This window comes from Salmo salar, chromosome 06, assembly GCF_965601325.2.
Source record: "Salmo salar chromosome 06, fSalSal1, whole genome shotgun sequence".
Lineage (NCBI taxonomy): Eukaryota > Metazoa > Chordata > Actinopteri > Salmoniformes > Salmonidae > Salmo > Salmo salar.
In genome coordinates this window covers 57,926,946-57,951,003 of record NC_138296.1, presented here as the reverse complement: position 1 = coordinate 57,951,003, position 24,058 = coordinate 57,926,946, and the positions used below count along the sequence as shown (strand labels likewise).

The following is a 24,058-nucleotide window of genomic DNA, read 5'->3' as shown; positions in this document are numbered from 1 at the left end:
TGAACCTGCAGGAACGAGTCACTGCTTTGATGTTTGCAGAGAACAATAGGGTGTTGTCCAGGGTCACATCAAGGTTCTTTGTACTCTGTGAAGGGAACACTGTGGAGTTGTCGACTGTAATGGAGAGGTCTTGGAGAGGGCAGGTCTTCCCCGGGAGGAAGAGCAGCTAAGTCTTGTCGAGGTTAAGCTTGAGGTGGTGGGCTGAAATCCAAGCTGAGATATCTGCCAGGCACTGAGAGATGTGAGTCGCCACCTGGGAGTCTGAAGGGGGGAATGAGAAAGGTAGTTGAGTGTCATCCGCATAAAAATGATAGGAGAGACCATGAGAGGATGTGACGGAGCTGAGTGACTTGGTGTATAGAGAAAAGAGGAGAGGGCCTAAAACCAGATCAGAAGCAACCCGCCAGGTAGGATGCATTCCAAGTGTGTGAAGAGCCCGAGACACACAGCTCTGAGAGGGTCGAGAGGAGGATCTGGTGGTTCACAGTGTCGAATGCAGCGGATAGATCTAGGAGGATGAGAACAGAGGAGAGAGATTCAGCTTTGGCAGAGCGGAGAGTTGTCAGGGATGAGTTGATGAGGGAAGTGAGGAATGGGAGAAGGTCTCCAGAGATAGTCTGGAGAAGGGAAGAGGTGATGGGGTTGAGTGGACCAGTTGTCAGGCGGCTTGACATCAAGTCGCAGAATTTAATCTGGAGAGAGAGGGGAGAAATAGGTCAAGACGTAGGGTAGTTCTGTGTGAGTGGGACCAGTGGCTTTAGTAGGCTGACTGAATGAGGATGGAATGTCGTCAACATTATTTTTTTTTTTTAAGTTGACAAAGTAATCTGCAGAGAGGGAGGAGGTAGGGGGAGGAGGTGGAGGATTAAGGATGGAGAAGGTGTCGGGGTTGGCGTTTCCCAGGGTTGGAGGCCAAGGCTTGGAATTTAGAGTGATAGAAAGTGGCTTTAGCAAAGGATACACAAGAGAAGGTAGAGAGGAGGGTGGAAGGATGATAGGTCCTCTGGAAAGTTTAGTTTTCCTAAATTTTTGCTCAGCTGCCTGCAGCCCTGTTCTGTAAGTCAGCCACAGAGCAGAAGGGGAGGGTCGAGCCGGCCGGGAGGAAAGGGGACAGTGTAAGTGAAAAGAGGTGGACAGAGAGGAGAGTAGGGTTGAAGATGCAGAGTCAGGAGACAGGAGGGAGAAGGATTTAGTGGAAGGAAGAGATGATAGAATAGAAGAGAGAGCGAAGATTGCGACGGCATAATGAATCTATCCAGTCTATCAATATATGACATGTACAGTGTATTCGGAAAGTATTTAGACCCCTTGACTTTTTCCACATTTCGTTACGTTACAGCCTTACTCTAAAATGGATTTAAAAAAATTACATTTCAAAAATCCACACACACACACACAAGACCCCATAATGACAAATACATTTTTATACATTTTTGAAAATGTATACTTTTTTTAAACAGAAATACTTTATTGAAATAAGTATTCAGACCCTTTGCTGTGAGACTCATCCTCGACATGTTTCTACAACTTGATTGGAGACCAATTATGGTAAATTCAATTGATTGGACATGATTTAGAAAGGCACACCTGTCTATATAAAGGTCCCACAGTTGACAGTGCATGTAAGAGCAAAAACCAAGCCATAAGGATGAAAGAATTGTCCGTAGAGCCCTGAGACATGATTGTGTCGAGGCACAGATCAGGTACCCAAAAATGTCTGCCGTATTGAAGGTCCCCAAGAACACAATGGCCTCCATCATTCTTAAATGGAAGAAGTTTCAAACCACCAAGACTCTTCCTAGAGCTAGGCGCCCAGCCAAACTGAGCAATCAGGGGAGGAGGGCCTTGGCCAAAAACCCAATGGTTACTCTGACAGCTCCAGAGTTCCAGAAAGACAACCATCTCTGCAGTACTCCCCCAAGTGGCTCCCGAGTGGCGCAGCCGTCTAAAGGCACTGCATCTCAGTGCAAGAGGCGCCACTACAGTACCTAGTTCGAATCCAGGCTGCATCACATCCGGCCGAGATTGGGAGTCCCATAGGGCGGCGTACAATTGACCCAGCGTCGTCTGGGTTTGGCCGTCATTGTAAATAAGAATTTGTTCTTAACTGACTTGCCTCCAGTCAGACCTTTATGGTAGAGTGGCCAGACGGAAGCCACACCTCAGTAAAATGTACATGACAGCCCACTTGAGAAACAAGGATTTAACTCTTTGGCCTGAATGCCAAGTGTCACGTCTGGAGGAAACCTGGCACCATCCCTACGGTGAAGCATGGTTGTGGCAGCATCACGCAGTGGGGATGTTTTTCTGCAGAAGGGACTGGGAGACCAGTCAGGGAAAGATAAACAGAGCAAAGTACAGAGAGATCCTTGATGAAAACCTGCTCCAGAGCACTCAGGACCTCAGACTAGGGCTAGGTTCACCTTCCAACAGGACAATGACCCTAAACACACAGCCAAGACAACGCAGGAGTGCCTTCGGGACAAGTCTCTGAATGTCTTTGAGTGGCCCAGCCAGAGCCTGGACATGAACCCGATCTCTGGAGAGACCTGAAAATAGCTGTGCAGAGACACTCCCCATCCAACTTGACAGAGCTTGAGAGGATCTGCAGAAAAGAAATGGGAGAAACTCCCCAAATACAAATACAGGTGTGCCTAGTTTGTAGCGTCATACCCAAGAAGACTCAAGGCTTTAATCGCTGCCAAAGGTGCTTCAAAGTACTAAGGGTCAGAATACTTATGTAAATGTAATATTTCCGTTTTTTAAATTTTATACATTTGCTAAATTGTATTAAAATCTGTTTTTGCATTGTCATTATGGGGTAGATTGTAGATTGAGGGGGGGGGGAAACAATTTAAATCAATTTTAGAAGCTGTAACATAAAATGTGGATAAAGTCAAGGGGTCTGAATACTTACCGAATGCACTGTATATATTGCTTGTTACATCAAGGTACCTATCTGAACCTAGGGCTAGTGAAATGTGTTTATAGCTACCTTCAATTCAGGAGCATGATCATGATTCCCCTGTAGCTCTTCATCTGTAGAAAGACAACAAAGAAAATGTAATTGATTAGGCATTGTGCATCAGTTGACAATCCAAACACTTTTCGTTAAAAAAAAAACACCACTTCGTAGGAAGAAAAAGTACTTTCCTACAAACAGTATTGATAGTTTGCGCCTCAAAAAATGTAAACAAGCTTACTATTGCTAGCGTTACAGAATCTGTCAAATTGTATCAACTATGACAGATGACATCTACCCGGCTGACGTTAAGACTTACCAGCTGCTGTTCCGTGTGAGAAAAATATAAGGAGAATGACCAGGGACAAAACCATCCTCGAAGTCTTGAATGACCCTTTAAAATCCATTTCGATTACAAACTAACGACTGCTAGCTAGTTACTTTAGTTAACGAAGTTAGCTCCGTGGCTAATGCTAGTTATCCACTTACAGGATTCTTCTTCTCTTGCATACGCTGCTAACTAACATTCATGAGCCCAAAGCCCACGAAATAAATATTTGATAGCAGCATAGGGTATGTACACTGTTTTTTTTTTTCTTAACGATAGCTAGCTCAAGCTTTTTTACTGCTGACATGGAAGATATTTAGCTGGATAGCTAGCATGTTAGCTAAACAAAATACCTAGTTTCGATATGCTTTGAGATAAATGTTTCGTTAGCTAAGGTAACTGTACGCGTTCCTGGTCTTTGAAGCCTGTTGATAAATTGCAACGCTGTGCTGTTATACCGTTCGCAGTTTTAATCAAACACAGCTAGCTAAACTACCCTGCCTTGAACGCCACTTCCTAATCTCTCCGACAGACTAATCCTAGCACGCGTTGGCTGACATTGACCAAATGTAAAGACGTCATCCAATCGGGTGTGTAAACACAATTACGTTTCTTGCGTGCACCGTAGACGGGGTTGCACAAAATGTTTCCGCCTGTGGACATAATTCGTGTACGTTTTGTGTTGCATAAAATGTATTTGGCACGTCAAAAAGAGTAATCAGTACTAGTCTTAGCATAATTACGTTTAAGTAATTTAGCAGACGTTATCCAGAGCGACTGACAGGAGCAGTTAGGTTTAAATTCGTTGCTCAAGGGTACATCGACAGATTTTCCCACAGTCGCCTCGTGGATTCAAACCGGTGACCTGTTGATTACTAGAAGAATGCTCTTAACCGCTTGGCTACCTGCATAATGGGTATGATAGTCTATATATTCCCTTGGAATAATATATTGAAAATATAATTCAAAACCTTTTGTAATTAATTGTACCTCCTGTTATCCATATTTAATGTGCACTGCAATTTGTTTTGATGTCTGTTTAACAAATCACTAAGAATATCAAGCGTGAGGCAACCTTTTTTCCATAGTAACATCACTGGACATCGGGTAGCCACTAACCAGTCGTCTTGCAGTCAGTCATTAAACCCACAAGACATAATTCCATCACTGGACATCGGGTAGCCACTAACCAGTAGTTTTGCACAATCAGTCATCATTAAACCCACAAGACATAATTCAGTAAAAATTGCATTTATTTCAGCATGACACTTCAAAATGTGCAGAATTGGATAGAGAATACTAATCATTAATTCCAAATACTGTCAGCGCGTAAATATACTGTCATTCGAGTGATTGTTTCTACATCTCCTTTGCGTAGACTCAGTGAGTTAAGCAGACCGCAAAGGAAGCCTTGAACCACTGACCCTTACACTGCAAGCCAGTCTTCCAAGTGGAAAAGGCACCCAGTATGGCTAGTGCTACAAGACAGTGTCAAAGAGAGTATTCATTCATATTAAATAATCAGGTTCTCTTTTTTTGTTCATGACTTAGAGGAGTCAATCTCAGTAGAGTCGGGCCCCGAATCCAAAAGTTTGTTTGATGGCTTCAAAGTAGTATCTCTTCCAACCCTCCTTCGTCCTATCCTCCTCTCCAGTAGGGACATCTTTACATTCCAGCTTCAGCTCAGTCTCATTGCCTCGATCCTTCATGTTTAGAGTGATAGTCGCATAGTGCTCTGGAAGAGGGAAATCAGAGTAATTTGTTGCAAAAACAATATATCCAAGCCATTTATGTTACTATCCAGGGTTTCTCAAGTCCAGTCGTGGGTCCCCAACAGGGTATGCAGGCTTTTGTTCCTGCCCAGTTAACACACACCGGATCTAACCAATCATCAAGCCTGTGATTAGTTTAATCAGGTATGTTAAAATCAAATCAAAATGTATTGGTCGCATCAACAGATTTACAGGTGTTATAGTTGATGCAGCGAAATGCTTGTTACTAGCTCAAACAGTGCAGTTGAATCAAATGTTTTTATAACTAAACCAAGATTGAATCGACAAGCTGTGGTCTAATGGGAACAAATGAGTGATAGTGGGCAGAACAAGCAAAGAGGTGGGCAGAGCCAAGCACGCGCAAGCAATATCCTATTGGCGCGTTCCAGTATATCTGCATATTTCCGTTAAGGAACACCTACACTGAAGTGCACAATAACTCAATTTGCCTTTGCACTCCTAAGCAGCGCAATTTTTTTTTTTTACTTTTGCAAACGGTAAATTCCACAAAACTCTGTCCACAACAGATTATAGTTTTAGGAACAGGAAACTGTATTGAGATCAAATGTTTAATTGATGAGAAAATGTACAGAATGTCAGCCAAAATCCATCTCGTTCCATCTTCTCCCACTGCCCGCCAGTGAGCTCGCTATCGCTTCCATACAAAATTTGGTTGTGAGCGGAAACGCCAACAGGATGCTTCACATTTATACATCCAGTGAAATATCGGTCTCATTGTTCTATCAGTGGTAGAATGTCTAGCAAATACCAAACAAATACACAAAAGAAATCAAAAAATGTCAGAACTCGTCCAATTAACAAATCCATAGTAGATATCACGTGAGCAATGTCAGAATCCAGAATATAAATACAATGCTTCAGAAAGTATTCACACCCCTCGACTTTTTCCACATTTTGTTGTTACAAAGTGGGAATCCAATGGATTTGTCCACGATCTACACAAAATACTCTCAAAGTGGAGGGGAAATTATAGAATTTGTAATACATAAAAATAAAAAAACACATACTGTATCTTGATTAAATAAATATTCACCCCCCTGAGTCAATGCATGTTAGAATCACCTTTGGCAGTGATTACAGCTTTAAATCTTTCTGGGTAAGTCTATAAATTTTGCACACCTGGATTGTACAATATTTGCACATTATTCTTCAATAAAATTCTTCAAGCACTATCAACTTGGTTGATCATTGCTAGACAGCCATTTTCTCTGATTCTGATTCTCTGGATTAACTGTCTCGGAAGGGAGAATAACAATGATCAAGTGTCCTCTCTTCCCGTGTAACACAGGAGATGTGGTGGTGGAATTTCGGGAGAATTCTCCTCAGATTTCCTTTGTTAAAGTCCTCATCAACAATAAATGCGGTTTCCAGTTTGCTCAATGAGTGTTATCCTTAGTTCTAGGATGAAACAAAAGCCTGCAAAACCTGTGGGTCCCCAGGAGCTAGTTGAGAAAGCAGTTAGTGTTGTAGAGATTACCTGTATAAGAAATACCTAAGTGGAGACATGCTGAAATTAAAGTTGATATTGAAAGTTGCTGAGGTTAAAAGGAGCACACACAAAATCAACAGAGCAAGTGGGGAAACCTACCACATGGCCAGGTCTTGAACCTCCATTTCATAACAATCTTCTCATCTGGGACCTAAGAAGTGGAAACAAAGACTACAGTTAGATTTTGATATTCTTCCACAATGGGTTACGATTGACAGATAACAAACATGATCTCAAGCAGACACGTGTCCTCACCAGCTCTGTAAACTCTCCGTTGACACTCCCCTCTAGCAGCTGAAACTTCCCTCCTTTTTCTCCGTCGACCACAGCTGCAGCATGGGTGAACGCCTGGACCATCTGCATTACCAGAGAGGAGACCAGAGGAGTCAAATCAGCAATGATTCCTACAAGCCGTCAGCCAATTGTAGTCATGATTCAAAAGAGTTATGGTCCACCAATTTAAAAGTAGGTGGACATTATCTTACAATAGGCAACATTTCTGACCCGGAAGTAATCTACACAGAGTTTAAGTCTAGTTCACTGAGGTTGCTCCTCGTTCCCAATTGAAAGCAACAGTAAAATCCAACATTGGATATAAGAGTGAATCAAAAATGTTTGCACTGGTGAAATTATTTGCACTAGTGAAGTACCGCAGGGGGAAAAAAGGATATCAAAACCCTTTCTTTAGAAGGCAAACTAGCACATGCACTCAATGATATTCTTACTCTACATTATTAGGTCAACTAAGCTTGTTAATGACATGGAAAACCCTGCTTTACTGCTTCACCCAAACTCGGTCCTCGGGACCCCAAGGGGTGCACGTTTTGGTTTTTGCCCTAGCACTACACGGCTGATTCAAATAATCATCATGCTTTGATAATTTGAATCAGCTGTGCAGTGTTAGGGCAAAAACCAAAACATCCACCCCTTGGGGTCCCAAGGACCAAGTTTGGGAAACGCTGCAATTAAGCCTCTCTGCATCTCACCATTGCCAAACTATGGTTGTTTCAATACTCTAAAATGGCATCCTTTCCTACTTCCTCAGTGAATGGGAAAAGACTGGAAAGGGGAACCGTTTAAGAACTAAAACGGAAGCAAACAGAGCAAATGGAACGAAACGGAGATGGACCCAACTGAATTTGTCCAATAGAAACTCCTGTTTTTGTTAAAAGGTTTTCGTTTGGAGTAAACAGTTACATTTGCAAAACATTTTGCAACAGACTATACGTTTAGCAACAGAATCTGCGTAATGAATATACTCCTGGAGTATATTTTGGTCATGTAGTGTATTACTTCCAACTGTTATGCCTGACCCGATAAGTGATGTTCGAGGAAAGGACAAGGAAAAGACTACTTGACCACCCACGTTCTGGTTGATGAAGGTTCTGTACAGCTCATCAGGTGAGGTGAGGAAGGTCTCCTTGAGACTAAACTTGCAGGTTGAAATCTTGACCCCTGTGCTGGATGGTGGAGCAGAAGCAGAGGGACCAATCTGGGGACATACAACAGACAAGCATGATCATGAAGTCCCAGTATTTGTACCTTAGGTGAAGCTCACGTAATACTCGATAAGCCTGAATACTTGGAAGTTGAGTAAATACATTTTGGAATGGATTGTGGCGCTTTACATTGTATGAAGGGCGGTGGGGATGAACTTCACAGTTACATTTTTGCAGATAAAAAAAAAGCATTAATTTCTTTGTTTTGCTAATTGGACTCTTCTTGAACACAACATGTATGGAACATTCCTTACACTGTTATTGCTAGTTGGGTTTTAAATCATTACCCCCTTGATACATTGGCTGCGTCCCAATTCTTCTCCTTTTGTTTGTATTGGATTGATGTAAACATTAGCTGGAAGTTTCCACCATTGTTAAATCCATAACGGAAGAGATTGATGTTAGAGAATCAGGGCGTAAGGTAAGAAGGCAACTGCTACCCACCTGGGTTTTGTCAACTTTGACCTTAGTCTGCGAAGGCTGTGGCTTGCTCGCCGCCCCATTCGCCGTGGGGAGGATCATGCCCTGAGTGAACTCTGCAATCATCGGAAAAGTTCAATTTCAACTAGTATCAAGCTGAACTATCGCCTATAAACAGGCAATAGAGTTAAATAGATTTGAATAAAGGCCTCACCCGATTTCAGGTGGCCAACATAGCTCCCCAGGGCAGCTCGCACTTTCTTTGCTCCCTCCTTCCTCATGAGTTCGGTGAGAGGTGTATTGGGTTCATCCTTGCAAAGAACCACACTGATCTGTGCCCCCCCCCCGCAAAAAAGAGAGCATAGACTATACAAATTGTTATGTTAGGTGTGGTCTTGTTCTACCCATATAAAGGTAGTGCAAAGAAATAAACTTAACTCCCTTTGGGCCCACGGATATAGACTAGATGTTGTTGGTGCTCCTATTGGAGAATGGTGTTGGTGCTACAGTTGGAAGTCAGCAGTGATGTTGCCATTACCAATTACTATCAATACAATTTCTTGAATGTTTAGTTTTTCTTTCCATCATTGTTTATTTTTGTCTTTTTTTTATTTACTTTTTTGTGATGTCCTTGTATGAAGCCTTGGTGGGGTGGGTGGGAGAGATGGATGGGGGGGAAAGGGACTAGGGATGTTGTACTGTTTTCAATGTCTCTGTTCTCATATCTGCAAATTGTTAAATAAAGTAGAAAAGAAACAAATGTAACTTTTCAGGAGTAACTAACATTACAACCAACAGTTAGCAGCTGTCGATTAGCCTGAAAGAGCATGATCCTGAATGGCATTCTGTCATAACTTACATCTAAGTCGTCCATGTCATTTTCATCAGAGAGGTTGGGAACGTCAATGTTCCCTTTGTACTTGATTCCGGTTTTTGATGTTCCTGAGGGAGGGAGGGAGGGAGGGAGGGAGGGAGGGAGGGAGGGAGGGAGGGAGGGAGGGAGGGAGGGAGGGAGAGAAAAGGATGTCGAAGCCTACTTTGAAGAAGACAGATACTATGACAACCCACCCACTTCTCACTGAACCCCTGGGTCTTTGTGTACGGGAGAATATAGATGTCACCACCGATAAATCTACGACTATCGAGAATTTCAATAATCATTTTTCTACGGCTGGCCATGCTTTCCACCTGGCTACACCTACCCCGGCCAACTGCTCTGCACCCCCCACAACAACTTGCCCAAGCCCACCCCCCACCCAAATCCAGATAGTCGATGTTCTGAAAGAGCTGCAAAATCTGGACCCCGACAAATCAGCTGGGCTAAACAATCTGGACCCTCTAAAATTATCCACCGCAATTGTTGCAACCCCTATTACTAGTCTGTTCAACCTCTTTCGTATCGTCCGAGATCCCCAAAGATTGGAAAGCTGCCGCGGTCATCACCCTCTTCAAAGGGGGTGACACTCTAGACCCAAACTGCTACAGACCTATATCTATCCTACCCTGCCTTACTAAAGTCTTCGAAAGCCAAGTTAACAAACAGATCACCGACCATTTCGAATCCCACCGTACCTTCTCCACTATGCAATCTGGTTTCAGAGCTGGTCATGGGTGCACCTCAGCCACGCTCAAGGTCCTAAATGATATAACCGCCATCGATAAGAGACATTACTGTGCAGCCGTATTCATCGACCTGGCCAAGGCTTTCGACTCTGTCAATCACCACAACCTTATCGGCAGACTCAATAGCATTGGTTTCTCAAATGACTGCCTCGCCTGGTTCACCAACTACTTCTCAGATAGAGTTCAGTGTGTCAAATCGGAGGGCCTGTTGTCTGGACCTCTGGCAGTCTATGGGGGTGCCACGGGGTTCAATTCTTGGGCCGACTCTTCTCTGTATGCATCAATGATGTCGCTCTTGCTGCTGGTGATTCTGATCCACCTCTACGCAGACAACACCATTCTGTAAACTTCTGGCCCTTTTTTGAACACTTAACAAACCTCCAGACGAGCTTCAATGCCATTACAACTCTCCTTCCGTGGCCTCCAACTGCTCTAAAATGCAAGTAAAACTAAATGCGTGCTCTTCAACCAATCGCTGCCCGCACCCACCTGCCCGACTAGCTTCATTACTCTGGACGGTTCTGACTTAGAATATGTGGACAACGACAAATACCTAGGTGTCTGGTAAGACCGTAAACTCTCCTTCCAGACTGACATTAAGCATCTCCAATCCAAAGTTAAATCTAGAATCGGCTTCCTATTTCACAACAAAGCCTTCTTCACTTATGCTGCTGCCAAACATACCCTCGTAAAACTGACTATCCTACCGATCCTTGACTTCGGCGATGTCATTTACAAAATAGCCTCCAACATTTTACTCAGCAAATTGGATATAGTCTATCACAGTGCCATCCGTTTTATCACCAAAGCCCCATATACTACCCACCACTGTGACCTGTATGCTCTCGTTGGCTGGCCCTCGCTTCATATTCGTCGCCAAACCCACTGTCTCCAGGCAATCTATAAGTCTTTGCTAGGGAAAGCCCCGCCTTATCTCAGCTCACTGGTCACCATAGCAGCACGCGCTCCAGCAGGTATATTTCACTGGTCATCCCCAAAGCCAACTCTTACTTTGGCCGCCTTTCCTTCTAGTTCTCTGCTGCCAATGACTGGAACGAATTGCAAAAATCACAGAAGCTGGAGTCATAGCTCCCTCACTAACTTTAAGCATTAGCTGTCAGAGCAGCTTACCGATCACTGTACACAGCCAATCTGTAAATAGCACACCCAACTACCTCATCCCCATATTGTTATTTATTTTTGCTCTTTTGCACCCCAGTATCTCTACTTGCACATCTATCACTACAGTGTTAATGCTAAATTGTAATTATTTCGCCACTATGGCCTATTTATTGCCTTACCTCACTAATCATACTACATTTGCACGCACTGTATATACATTTCTCTATTGTGTTATTGCCTGTACGTTTGTTTATCCCATGTGTAACTGTTGTTTTTGTCGCACTGCTTTGCTTTATCTTGGCCAGGTCGCAGTTGAAATTAGAACTTGTTCTCAACTGGCCTACCTGGTTAAATAAAATAAATAAAAGTTAGTCTCATCACCATGGAAACGAGTGTTAAGCTGCACTTAGTTTGGCTCAAAACCCTCTGTGTTTCAATCAAAATGTGGGATACTTTTAGCAGAAAACATCTTACTATATGTTCAACATGAGTTCCATACAGAGTGGTGTGAGAGAGTGTGCTGCACTCACCGGTCCACGTCGCCTTGACATTCCACTCGTAGAAGTAGATGAGCTTTCCCTTGCGGTTGTTGATGGACGCCTCGCCGTCCAGCTTCGGGACGTCGGTGACCTCGCAGCTCCCCTCGGGGCCCTCCACGCGCAGCCCCAACAGGAGCTCCTTCAGCTTGTCTGTCGACCAGCCTGTCACATCACGCTCCGTCCTGTAGGGACACGCAATGAATTCATATATTCAACTGGGTTGTGTTCATAAGGTCACACAGTCACCCAACAAAGCATTCTGTAACAGAAACAAGCAATTGTTATTGGAGAATTTCCCTGTTTCAGACCTCTCATATTTTGTGCCTTGTGTAATGAACTAGTAAAACTGTGATATGGTAATTTAGCTGTCAGCATTGGCACCGTGACATGTTCAGTATGTGTGGCCCGTGCGGGTATCAAACCCACAACCCAGGTATTGCTGGCACCATGCCAGCAAAGCTCCATTGTAGCAGTGTGTGCATAGCCCTAGATGGACTCAAAAGAAAGTAATCCGTTTCAATAACATATTCTTAGGCAAGTTAATTTTTCCTTCAGAACTATAGTTCAATTGGGTTTATTTACATAATAAATATACATTGTCTTCAGAAAGTAAGTCACACCCCTGGACCTTTTCCATATGTTGTTCAGCTACAGCCTGAATTTAAAATGGGTTCAATTGAAATGCTTTTATCACTGGCCTACACACAATACCCCATAATGTCAAAGTGGATAAAAAAAAAAAACTAATAAATTAAAAGCATTCAATCCCTTTTATGTCAAGCCTAAATAAATTAAGGAGTAAAAACTTGACTAACAGTCACATACTAAAATGCATGGACTGTGTGCAATAATAGAGTTTAACATGAGTTTTGAATGACTACTTCATCTCTGTAACCAACACATACAGATACTTTTAAGGTCCCTCAGTTGGACAGTACATTTCAAACACAGATTCAACCACAAAGACCGGGGAGATTCTCCAATGCCTCTTAAAAGAAAAGGGGACCTATTGGTAGATATAATAGCATGGTGAAGTTAATTACACTTTGGATGGTGTATCAATACACAGAGTCACTACAAAGATTCAGGCATCCTTCCTAACTCAGTTGTTGGAGAGGAAGGAAACCGCTCAGAGATTTCACCATGAGGCCAATGGTGACTTTAAAACAGTTAGAGTTTAATGGCTGTGATAGGAGAAAACTGAGAATGGATCAACATTGTAGTTACTCCGCAATACCAACCTAATTAACAGACTGGAAAGGAAGCCTGTACAGAATAAAAATATTCCAAAAACATGCATCCAGTTTGCAACAATGCACTAAAGTAATACTGCAAAAAATGTGGCAAAGCAATTCACTTTCTTTTTGTCCTGAATACAAAGTGTTCAAATGCAACACATTACATAGTTTCACTCTCCATTTTTTTAAGCAGTGTTGCCTGTTTGTCATTGACCGGAGAGTGTTAAGATAAAAAAAAAAAAATAATAATTAACAGCAACGGAACAGAGCTAAGCACAAGCAAAATGTGGAAAACCTGGTTCAGTCTGCTTTCCACCAGACACTGGGAGATGAATTCACCTTTCAGCAAGACAACCTAAAACACAAGGCCAAATCTATACTGGAGTTGCTTACCAAAAAGACAGTGAATGTTCCTGAGTGGCCAAGTTATAGTTCTGACTTAAAATCTACTTGAAAATCTCTGGCAAAACATAAAAATGTCTGACTAGCAACAAGCAACTACCACTTTGACAGAGTTTGAAGAATTTTGAAAATATATATATATATATATATATATATATATATATATATATATATATATATATATATATATATATATATATATATATATATATATATATATTTTTTTTTTTTTTTAAATGGGCAAATGTTGCACAATCCAGGTGTGGAAAGCTCTTAGACCCAGAAATTAGATATTTCTGTATTTCATTTTTCAATAAATCTGCAAACATTTCTAAAACCATGTTTTCACTTAGTTATTATGGGGTATTGTGTGTAGATGAGTGGAAAAATATATTAAATCCATTTTGTATTGAGGCTGTAACAAAATGTGGAATAAATCAAGGGGTATGAATACTTTCTGAAGGCACTATTTACAATTATTTTACTTAAGGTCAGACTAAATTATCTGAGTAGTAAACAGGGAAACAATGAGTCCAAGACAGTTCACAAAAGAACATAGAGGGGGAATCATTTACTAGGATCAACTGGTTACCACCAGTGTTGAATACATTGAGCTCGTTGACAAATCAAACCACGGGATGCTTTTTCACACATTTATTTGCCAAAAAGGTCCACGGTGGGTCTGTGTAAACTAATACAAATGTATTGGAGACAGGTTTATTAATTTACTGCTATAGTATTTCTCAGATAAGTAACATAAGTAGGCCTACAGTATCACAGCGAGGTCAAACAGGTTGTGTGTGTGTGTGAATATCCTGTGTCCACAGCAACACGATTGATTATTCTCTACCCCCAGTGCATGTGGTGTACTATGGTCTTGGCCCTCGACAAAGCCACAGCCTTCAAGTTCCTCAGCGTGTACATCACTGACGATCTGAAATGGTCCCCTCACACAGAGAGTATGGTGTAGGAGGCTGAAGACATTTGGCTTGGCCTCTAAGACCCTCACAAACTTCTACAGATGCACCATTGAGAGCATCCTGTCGGTCTGCATCACCGACTGGTATGACAATTGCACCGTCTGCAACTGCAGGGCTCTCCAGAGGGTGGGGCAGTCAGCCCAACGCATCATTGGGGGCACACTGCCTGCTCCCCAGGACATTTACAGCACCTGGAGTAAAAGGCCAAGAAGATCATCAAGGACCTCAGCCACCGAACCACAGCCTGTTCACCCCGCTAACATCTAGGAGGAGGAGACAGTACAGGTACATCAAAGAGGAAACCATACGGTGAAGCATGGTGGCAGCATCATGCTGTGTGGAAGTTCTGCAGCGGCAGGGCCTGGGAGATTAGTCAGGATCAAGGCAAAGATGAAAGGAGAAAAGTACAGAGATCTTTGATGAAAACCTGCTCCAGAGCGCTCAGGACCTCAGACTGGGGCAAAGGTTCACCTTCCTACAGCACTAATGCTACACAGAGTAATCTATTCACGTTCGCATACGCCGATTCATGGACCGTCTATATCCGGGTTGCATACAGTTTATACCATAGACATTAAAACTAGTAGATAGGAATACTTGGAATGTCAGCGCTATGGAAAACTCCCGACGTCACATGAAGCCAGAAGTATTTATTGAAACAATAACAATATTACACATCAATACAGGGACATTCCTGTGAATACAACGAAAAAAAGGAAGTATTTGAATATGAAGCATGTAATATTCAGAGATGCAAACTGGTGAGGGCCCAAAAAGGTGACTTTTTTTTCACTGACACGCAAACGCGGGGATCCTTTATTTGTTGCCTTAGATTTCTAGTGACTTTTAGGCTGGAATCCCTTCTTGAAATGCAGGTTAACTGTACTAATTAAACAACAAAGAACATGATCAGTCTCGGTGTGTAAAATAAAAAGTGGCTCATGTGAACCAAACTCCTAGCTAAAAATTAAGGAACGCAATCCAATGTTATTTGTTGCCTAGACTTTACTGCAAATGACACTCAAATCCTGAGAGAAAAAAAAAACAATACACTAATATTGCAGCGATGACAGCCTTTATAATAGAAAACTTGTGATCACACACACACGCTAAATATTGCACTAGAATGAAACAAACAGGCATTCTATTTATGCTCTATTATTGTGGCCACTATAGTAGACATGGATTAAGTGCACAAGGCTACATGTGTGCAAAAGTAATATTCACTGAATAAAAAAATGTAATAATCCCCCCTCACTCACACGAAAGTGTTACAGTATGTCAAGTTCAACACAGCAAAAGCAATATCTTTGGGCTACACTGCACATTATTACATTGTACACTTTCTGCCTGTGTACATTGTTCTACAATGTGCCTGCAGCAGAACATGAGACCTTTTGTTGGCATAATTGATCTATTTCAGGCAGAGAGTACACACACCTGACATATCCCTTTTTATACTCCTTATTGAAAAAGAGGGAAAGTGTGTGGTGTTCCTTTTCACCTCTATTGGCATCCAGCTTAAAGCCAGGCCCAGCTCCACTTGATCCCTGAATCCACTTGTTTAACAAGCAACATCTAATTTTCACCTAATTCTCCCATTCTGAAAATTAACCAGAGGGAAAACATTAGTTCATTAGCTAGCTAACATTTCACACAGATTGCCAGGGTCCAGTGAGCAACTAATGTTATAGCTTAAGGAACGGCAAGGAGTCGTATAACCAGTTAATAATATAGCTAATTGGTTCCTCGAGCTAACGTTACCTCATCTGATGTTGAAACGTTCTTTTAGCTAATTTTCACACCATAAACTAAATTATTTGATCAGCCAAGTTAGCTAAAATGTTACTCAACATTTCTCTGGCTAGTTAACGGAGAATTCGATCCAGCTACTGTAGCAAGATACTTAACAATGCTAGCGTTGTAACTGGCAAACTGCCTTTCCACTCTCTTTCCAGAGCACGCGCTGATGCTGGAACTAGAAAGTTGGTTGGCTCTTCTCTTCAGTCGCGTGCAGCATTCTGTTATGTGAACGACTGGCTGAGCCCAGTCTCGAGCCTTGGATAAAGACAGTATTGCTCCAAACGCACATCACTGGTTCACTTACAGCCATTAGTGACCCAAACGCACATATTAGACAAGCCCTGCCCCCAAATACAAATCTGCACAAATTACGTAGTTTACCTACTTTGGATTTTTTTTAAACGGCAAATTTCACCAAAAGGCGACTAGTTTGCATCCCTGCATATTGCTGAATGGCACCAAAAAATATATATCAAATCGCTAAGGATCATGATGTAAGTGGCAGTAACTAGCAAAAGATCATGTTCAATGTAGTCATTAACATCCTGCCAGAGAGAGTCAACCTTAATGTCTATGGCATAGGGATCCACCGACTTGACATTTTTGGGCGATACCGATATTTTCCTTGCCAAAAACTCTGATACCGATGCCAGATTAAAAATATTTTGGCCTTAAAACTAATACAGTTAAATAGTTCACACACACACACCAAAAATTTCTTTTGTTGTCATTTATTATGCATGTCCCCATCGCCAATAAAACAATCAAAACCTATTTATTTCACTTACTTGCTGTGCTGTTTCGTTGTTCAATCGTTTCCTTCTCAACCAGGATTTCATTACATTTACATGTTTTTACATTTTAGTCATTTAGCAGACGCTCTTTTCCAGAACGACTTACAGTAGTGAATGCATACATGTCATTTCATACATTTTTTTTTCTATGCTGGCCCCCCGTGGGAAACGAACCCACAACCCTGGCGTTGCAAACACCATGCTCTACCAACTGAGCTACAGGGAAGGCATCATACATGTCAAGCAGCGACGTTTCAGCTCTGTCTGTCCGTGGCCTCTTCTGTCGTGGGTCTTCTTCCTCAGTGCACACTGTCACTGTGTCCCTTTCTATCTTGTCCAGCTGTCTAACATTTGATGTAAACCCTTTTTCTAGTCTGCATCGAAGTAGCGTTAAAGAGGCTCAGAGAGAATGCCACTGAATCGCTTGATCACAACCTCTAGTACTTTTCCGACGGTCTGTGTTGGCATTTTTGTTGAGCAGGCGTTTCAATGCCATGACAGGGTATCACGTCTGCTGCAGACGCAGTTGAGCTTATTTCTCCAGTCAGTTTTTTGAATGGAGCTATGAGTGTTCATGCTTCAAACATGTTCTCAAATGCCATTGAAATGGCAGCAGTATGAGAACCAGTAACATTCTTGAGCATGCAATACGGCTTTCCTCAGTACGAAATCCTTGTCGACCCACTGTGGTGTCAGACTTGGCATGCTCACGGGGATGACATCACTGATCCAAATGTCAGTCGTGAAGCTAATAACAGTGACGCCCATAGCAAGTAGCTCATGGATGTTTGTTTCAACAACACTGCAACTCCGGTAGGGCAACATCTGAAAAAAAGCACCTACTTGGTAATGTGTACTGGGGCTCGAGGTGCTCGACCAGTCAAGGGCAATGAATTCCATTAGCTTGGTGTAAATGGATTTCGCCTTTGAGTTGTTTCGCTGAAATTTTCTCACCCTTTCAAATGACTGCTCGACTTGAACTTGTTGGAAGTGTGTGCTTAGTTTTTTTTCCTGCTTTTGTTCTAAGTAGTCTCTGAACGTCTGGGGGTGATGCACTTTCAAATGAGTAATTAAGTTTGTGGTATTGAAAGATTTCACTTTCTCACCTCAGGAAATACCAGCACAAACGTTGCTTGTGTCCTTTTTGTTATCTTCCTTTGAAACAAAAAAAATAGATACACACTGCAGACATTGTGGGCTAGGTTGGGAATGCTGTGTTGCACATGTAGCACTGGATTCTCCGTGGCGTCATTTGTCATCTACCTACGTTATATAGGTATGCACGTCAGCTTTGACATCGGTTTTGCACATTGGCGTTAAATTAGACATCGGGCCAATGCAGATGTTGGCATTTATAGCTAATATCGTCCGGTTCCTATATGCTTACCGATTCATTGACCAATCCCATCGTGATTGGTCTGTCAGCACGGTCCTGTATGATGACAAATGAAGTCCTCAGAATGGATCACTATTTAATTAAATATATGGATTTGTAGCGAACATTCAAATAATTCACTGTGGAAACGGAACTTGATCATCATAAATACATTTTAGAGCCCAAAACGGGCGTCTGAAATGTTTTAGTTTGGCAGTTCTGGCGATCGTAATTTACATCGGCTTCCTCAGATAGACCTGGCATTTTGGCAGCGCTAGGTTGCTATGTAGCAGCAGAGCTCGTGACTTCACGCTCCAGACCAGACACTGGGGGCCTGGTTTATATGGACCAACATCACGCACACTAGCACTCACTGCGCATAGGGAGCAGCAAAGACGTCACATCATCCAAAAACACAGCAGACATTGGATGAATATAAGATGTTAATATCTTTTGATGTGAGTGATGGAAAAACAAAATTGGCATCCTCAACAATTATTTGAATAATTCAATGAATGTTTTATACCAAGGCAGTTGTGTTAAGTACTTAAGTTGTTTTTTGGGGTATCATTCCTTTCTTTATATTTGACAACTTTCACTTTATTCATAAAGAAGATTATGTACTTTTTACTCCATACATTTTCCCTGACACCCAAAAGTACTCATTATATTTATTTGTTTTTATTTAACTAGGCAAGTCAGTTAACCTGTTATGACTAGGGGGCAGTATTTTCACGGCCGGATAAAAAACCGTACCCGATTTAACCTGTTAGGGCTAGGGGGCAGCATTTGCACGTCTGGATAAAAAAAATGTACCCGATTTAATCTGGTTACTAATCCTACCCAGTAACTAGAATATGCATATACTTATTATATATGGATAGAAAACACTCTAAAGTTTCTAAAACTGTTTGAATGGTGTCTGTGAGTATAACAGAACTCATTTGGCAGGCAAAACCCTGAGACATTTTCTGACAGGAAGTGGATACCTGATGTGTTGTATTGACTTTAAACCTATCCCATTGAAAAACACAGGGGCTGAGGAATATTTTGGCACTTCCTATTGCTTCCACTAGATGTCACCAGCCTTTACAAAGTGTTTTGAGTCTTCTGGAGGGAGATCTGACCGAACAAGAGCCATGGAACGATGATGTCCCATTAGACACCTGGCGCGCGAGTTCATGTTGGGTACCCTCGTTCCAATACGTTATAAAAGAGTATGCATTCGTCCACCTTGAATATTATTCATGTTCTGGTTAAAAAAGGCCCTAATGATTTATGCTATACAACGTTTGACATGTTTGAACGAACGTAAATATATTTTTTCCCCTCGTTCATGACGAGAAGTCCGGCTGGCTTAGATCATGCGCTAACAAGACGGAGATTTTTGGACATAAATGATGAGCTTTTTTGAACAAAACTACATTCGTTATGGACCTGTGATACCTGGAAGTGACATCTGATGAAGAGAATCAAAGGTAATGGATTATTTACATAGTATTTTCGATTTTAGATCTCCCCAACATGACGTCTAGTCTGTATCGCAACGCGTATTTTTCTGGGCGCAGTGCTCAGATTATTGCAAAGTGTGATTTCCCAGTAAGGTTATTTTTAAATCTGGCAAGTTGATTGCGTTCAAGAGATGTAAATCTATAATTCTTTAAATGACAATATAACATTTTACCAATGTTTTCTAATTTTAATTATTTAATTTGTGGTGTTGACTTGACTGCCGGTTATTGGAGGGAAACGATTTCCTCAACATCAATGCCATAGTAAAACGCTGTTTTTGGATATAAATATGAACTTGATAGAACTAAAAATGCATGCATTGTCTAACATAATGTCCTAGGAGTGTCATCTGATGGAGATTGTAAAAGGTTAGTGCATCATTTTAGCTGGTTTTATGGTTTTGGTGACCCTGTCTTTGACTTGACAAAACATTACACACAACTCTTGTAAATGTACTGTCCTAACATACTCTAAATTTATGCTTTCGCCATAAAACCTTTTTGAAATCGTAAAACGTGGTTAGATTAAGGAGATGTTTATCTTTCAAATGGTGTAAAATAGTTGTATTTTTGAAAAATTTGAATTTTGACATTTATTTGGATTCAAATTTGCCGCTCTTGAAATGCACCTGCTGTTGATGGAGTGCACCACGGGTGGCACGCTAGCGTCCCACCTAGCCCATAGAGGTTAATCTGATTATTACTCCTGCCCAGAAACTAGAATATGCATATAATTATTGGCTTTGGATAGAAAACACTCCAAAGTTTCTAAAACTGTTTGAATGGTGTCTGTGAGTATAAGAGAACTCATTTGGCAGGCCAAAACCTGAGAAGATTCTGTACAGGAAGTACCCTGTCTGACCATTTCTTGGCCTTCTTGATTATCTCTATCCAATACAGGGGATCTCTGCTGTTACGTGACACTTCCTACGGCTCCCATGGGCTCTCAGAAGGCGGCAAAAAGCTGAATGGTGGCTTTGCAGGCCATGGCTGAAAAACATTAGCGCGTTTGGATAGTGGCCGGTCACAGTACTATGAGACTCAAGCGCGTGCACGAGGGGATCCCATGCTTTTATTTTCTCTCTCTTTGTACGTAAACATGCTTTCCCGGTCGGAATATTATCGCTTTTTTACAAGAAAAATGGCATAAAAATTGATTTTAAACAGCGGTTGACAATCTTCGAAGTACGGTAATGGAATATTTAGAATTTTTTGTCACGAAACGTGTCGGGCGCGTAACCCTTCGTCACCCTTGGATAGTGTCTTGAACGCACGAACAAAACGCCGCTATTTGGATATAACTATGGATTATTTTGAACCAAACCAACATTTGTTATTGAAGTAGCAGTCCTGGGAGTGCATTCTGACGAAGACAACAAAGGTAATCAAACTTTTCTAATAGTAAATCGGAGTTTGGTCAGGGCTAAACTTGGTGGGTGTCAAAATAGCTAGCCGTGATGGCTGGGCTATCTACTCAGAATATTGCAAAATGTGCTTTCACCGAAAAGCTATTTTAAAATCGGACACCTCGATTGCACAAAGGAGTTCTGTATCTATAATTCTTAAAATAATTGTTATGTATTTTGTCAACGTTTATCATGAGTAATTTAGTAAATTCACCGGAAGTTTGCGGGGGGTATGCTAGTTCTGAACGTCACATGCTAATGTAAAAAAGCTGGTTTTTGGATAAAAATATGAACTTGATTGAACAAAACATGCATGTATTGTATAACATAATGTCCTAGGTGTGTCATCTGATGAAGATCATCAAAGGTTAGTGCTGCATTTAGCTGTGGTTTTGGTTTATGTGACATTATATGCTAGCTTGAAAAATGGGTGTGTGATTATTTCTGGCTGGGTACTCTGCTGACATAATCTAATGTTTTGCTTTCGCTGTAAAGCCGTTTTGAAATCGGACAGTGTGGTTAGATAAAGGAGAGTCTTGTCTTTAAAATGGTGTAAATTAGTCATATGTTTGAATAATGGAAGTTTTGGGTTTTTTGAGGAATTTGTAATTCACGCCACGCCTATCATTGGATATTGGAGCAGGTGTTCCGCTAGCAGAACGTCTAGATGTAAGAGAACAAATTCATATTTACAATGACGGCCTACCCCGGCCAAACCCATAAGCCGGACGACGCTGGGCCAATTGTGCTCCGCCCTATGGGACTCCCAATCACGGCCTGTTGTGATACAGCCTGGAATGGACGCCTCTAGCACTGACATGCAGTGCCTTAGACCTCTGCGCCACTCGGGAGCCCAATGCTTAGCAAGACAGAAAATGGTCCAATTCGCACACTTATCAAGAGAACATCCCTGGTCATCCCTACTGCCTCTGATCTGGCAGACTTAAACACAAATGTTTTGTTTTTAAATGATGACAGAGTTGGAGTGTGACCCGGGCAATCCGTAAATTTAAAAAACAATTGTGCCGTCTGGTTTGCTTAAAATAAGGAACTTTTAATTATCCACACTTTTACTTTTGATACTTAAGTACATTTAAAAACCAATAGTTTTAGACTTTTACTCTTGTTAGTATTTTACTGGGTGACTTTCACTTGAGTAATTAATTTTTTTATTAAGGTATATTTACTTTTGCTCAAGTATGAGAATTGAGTACTTTTTCCACCACCGCCCAAAGGTGATGACTAAAGTCTATTTTTAGGCATTTTCAACTGACTTCTCTATGTGGGAGTCTGGACCGGGCGTTATTTAAACTGCAGTGCAGTACCGAAGCAAAACTGTTGTAGGAGCAGTCTAAACCGTGTTTCTACTTCCGGAACCCTTGCCTTGGTCTGATAATAGCTTGCCAGTGAGCAGGCCTTTCCAACTGCATCTCGAAAAGGCAGTGTGCTTTCTTCAACTTGGCTAACGTTACTCACCAATGCCAGTTGTTGACGTTCGTTGCATCGGCTCTCTCCTCCACGATCCAGCGTGGATCCCCTTCTCCCCATTTAGCCATGACGACAGTGGTGGCTAGCTAATGTTAGCAACAGTAGTAACTTACTATCAAACAAGCTGTACAATTGAGTCCCCGAAGCTTGCTAACTAGCTAGCTAAATGAATCGTAAATGCCGGCAACCGAAAGGAACAAACGTTATGATTAGCTAGCTAACGTTAGCAAGCTAAACCGATTAAGTAAATAGGTCGACTATTATCTAAAATTGCGTTATGCCCGTAACTATGTTCCTGAGCGACGGTTTGCCTCCTGGTTTTATGACCCTGGTCTTTCTCGAAAAATCGTTTTGCCATGCAAGGAGCTTTCGCCATTACCATATGAAGGTGGTGTACAGCTACAGACGGAAGTGACGCATATACCACCCCCCCCCCCCCCCCCCCAAAAAAATGCAGCAGCAGAGTTTCTTCTTCGTCTGTAGAGTTGGCAGTTGGCATTAAGTTGCATTACCGCCACCAACTGGACTGGAGTGTGGAGCAGAGACAGTGAAGGTCTAAATAATGTTCACTTACAACTGAATCTACTCCTTCCTCAACATCTCTTACCCTCTCAAACAACCCTAGATCTATCACTGGCTGAGGGAGAAACCAAGGTGGGATACCAGGAAGAACAGAGTGGCTAAACTCCCTCCCAAGCAACACCATCTTGCTCGCCATGCCATTGCCTATCCACCCAAAGCTTGTACTCAGATTTCATTCATTTCCCCAGCACTCTCGGGGAGTACCTTTTTTGTAGGATATGTAACCTTACATCCTTGTACATTTACCCAATATGTCATGCTAACTATTGTCTTCTTCCCTACCTGCATCGCTGCCAACAGGGAGGTACTGAGTGCTCGACAACATACGGTATTCTTAGTGCTTGGGCCTCAATTACATTCTCTTAACCCCACTCCATTCCTGACAAGCAACGCATCACATTCAACATTTTCTTTCCTTTGACAACTACTCTGCGAACATGCTCCACCCATGCCCAGATGTTTTCCATAAAACCTCAAGTATATTTCTTCCCTGACCTTTCTTCTAGGAAAAAAAAACTTTTCTCAACTGAAAACTTAAAGCTCAACTTCACTAATCGCTTCTTGAACTCTTCTAGCTGTATGGGTAATATTTCTCCCTTTCTTCCCCAATGCCCCATCATCCACAAACAATGACCTCCCGATATCAGTCCACACCTGGGAGAATACATTGTCAATCATAATGTCACACCCTGATCTGTTTCACC

General features: G+C 41.8%; 2 protein-coding genes across 3 annotated transcripts in view; both read right to left on the bottom strand.

Moving 5' to 3' along the window:
* The window catches only part of LOC106607650 (protein sel-1 homolog 1), a 45,560-nt gene extending 41,691 nt beyond the window's left edge, over positions 1 to 3,869 (bottom strand). For both annotated transcript variants that reach the window (XM_014204823.3, XM_014204824.3), the window contains exons 1-2: positions 3,282 to 3,869; positions 2,996 to 3,039 (exon numbers count right to left, since the gene is read on the bottom strand). In XM_014204823.3, coding sequence (XP_014060298.1) covers positions 2,996 to 3,039; positions 3,282 to 3,369 — 132 coding nt within the window. In that variant the 5' untranslated portion in view covers positions 3,370 to 3,869. The remainder of the gene's footprint in view (positions 1 to 2,995; positions 3,040 to 3,281) is intronic.
* Positions 3,870 to 4,525: 656 nt separating this feature from the next.
* On the bottom strand, positions 4,526 to 23,194 carry LOC106607651 (activator of 90 kDa heat shock protein ATPase homolog 1). Its single transcript, XM_014204825.3, has 9 exons — positions 22,761 to 23,194; positions 11,767 to 11,957; positions 9,351 to 9,433; positions 8,706 to 8,823; positions 8,516 to 8,607; positions 7,939 to 8,064; positions 6,828 to 6,929; positions 6,672 to 6,723; positions 4,526 to 5,025 (listed from the first exon to the last, which is right to left on the bottom strand). The coding sequence occupies exons 1-9, from the start codon at positions 22,838 to 22,840 to the stop codon at positions 4,853 to 4,855; spliced, it is 1,017 nt and encodes a 338-aa protein (XP_014060300.1). The 5' UTR covers positions 22,841 to 23,194; the 3' UTR covers positions 4,526 to 4,852.
* Between the last annotated feature and the right edge of the window lie 864 nt (positions 23,195 to 24,058).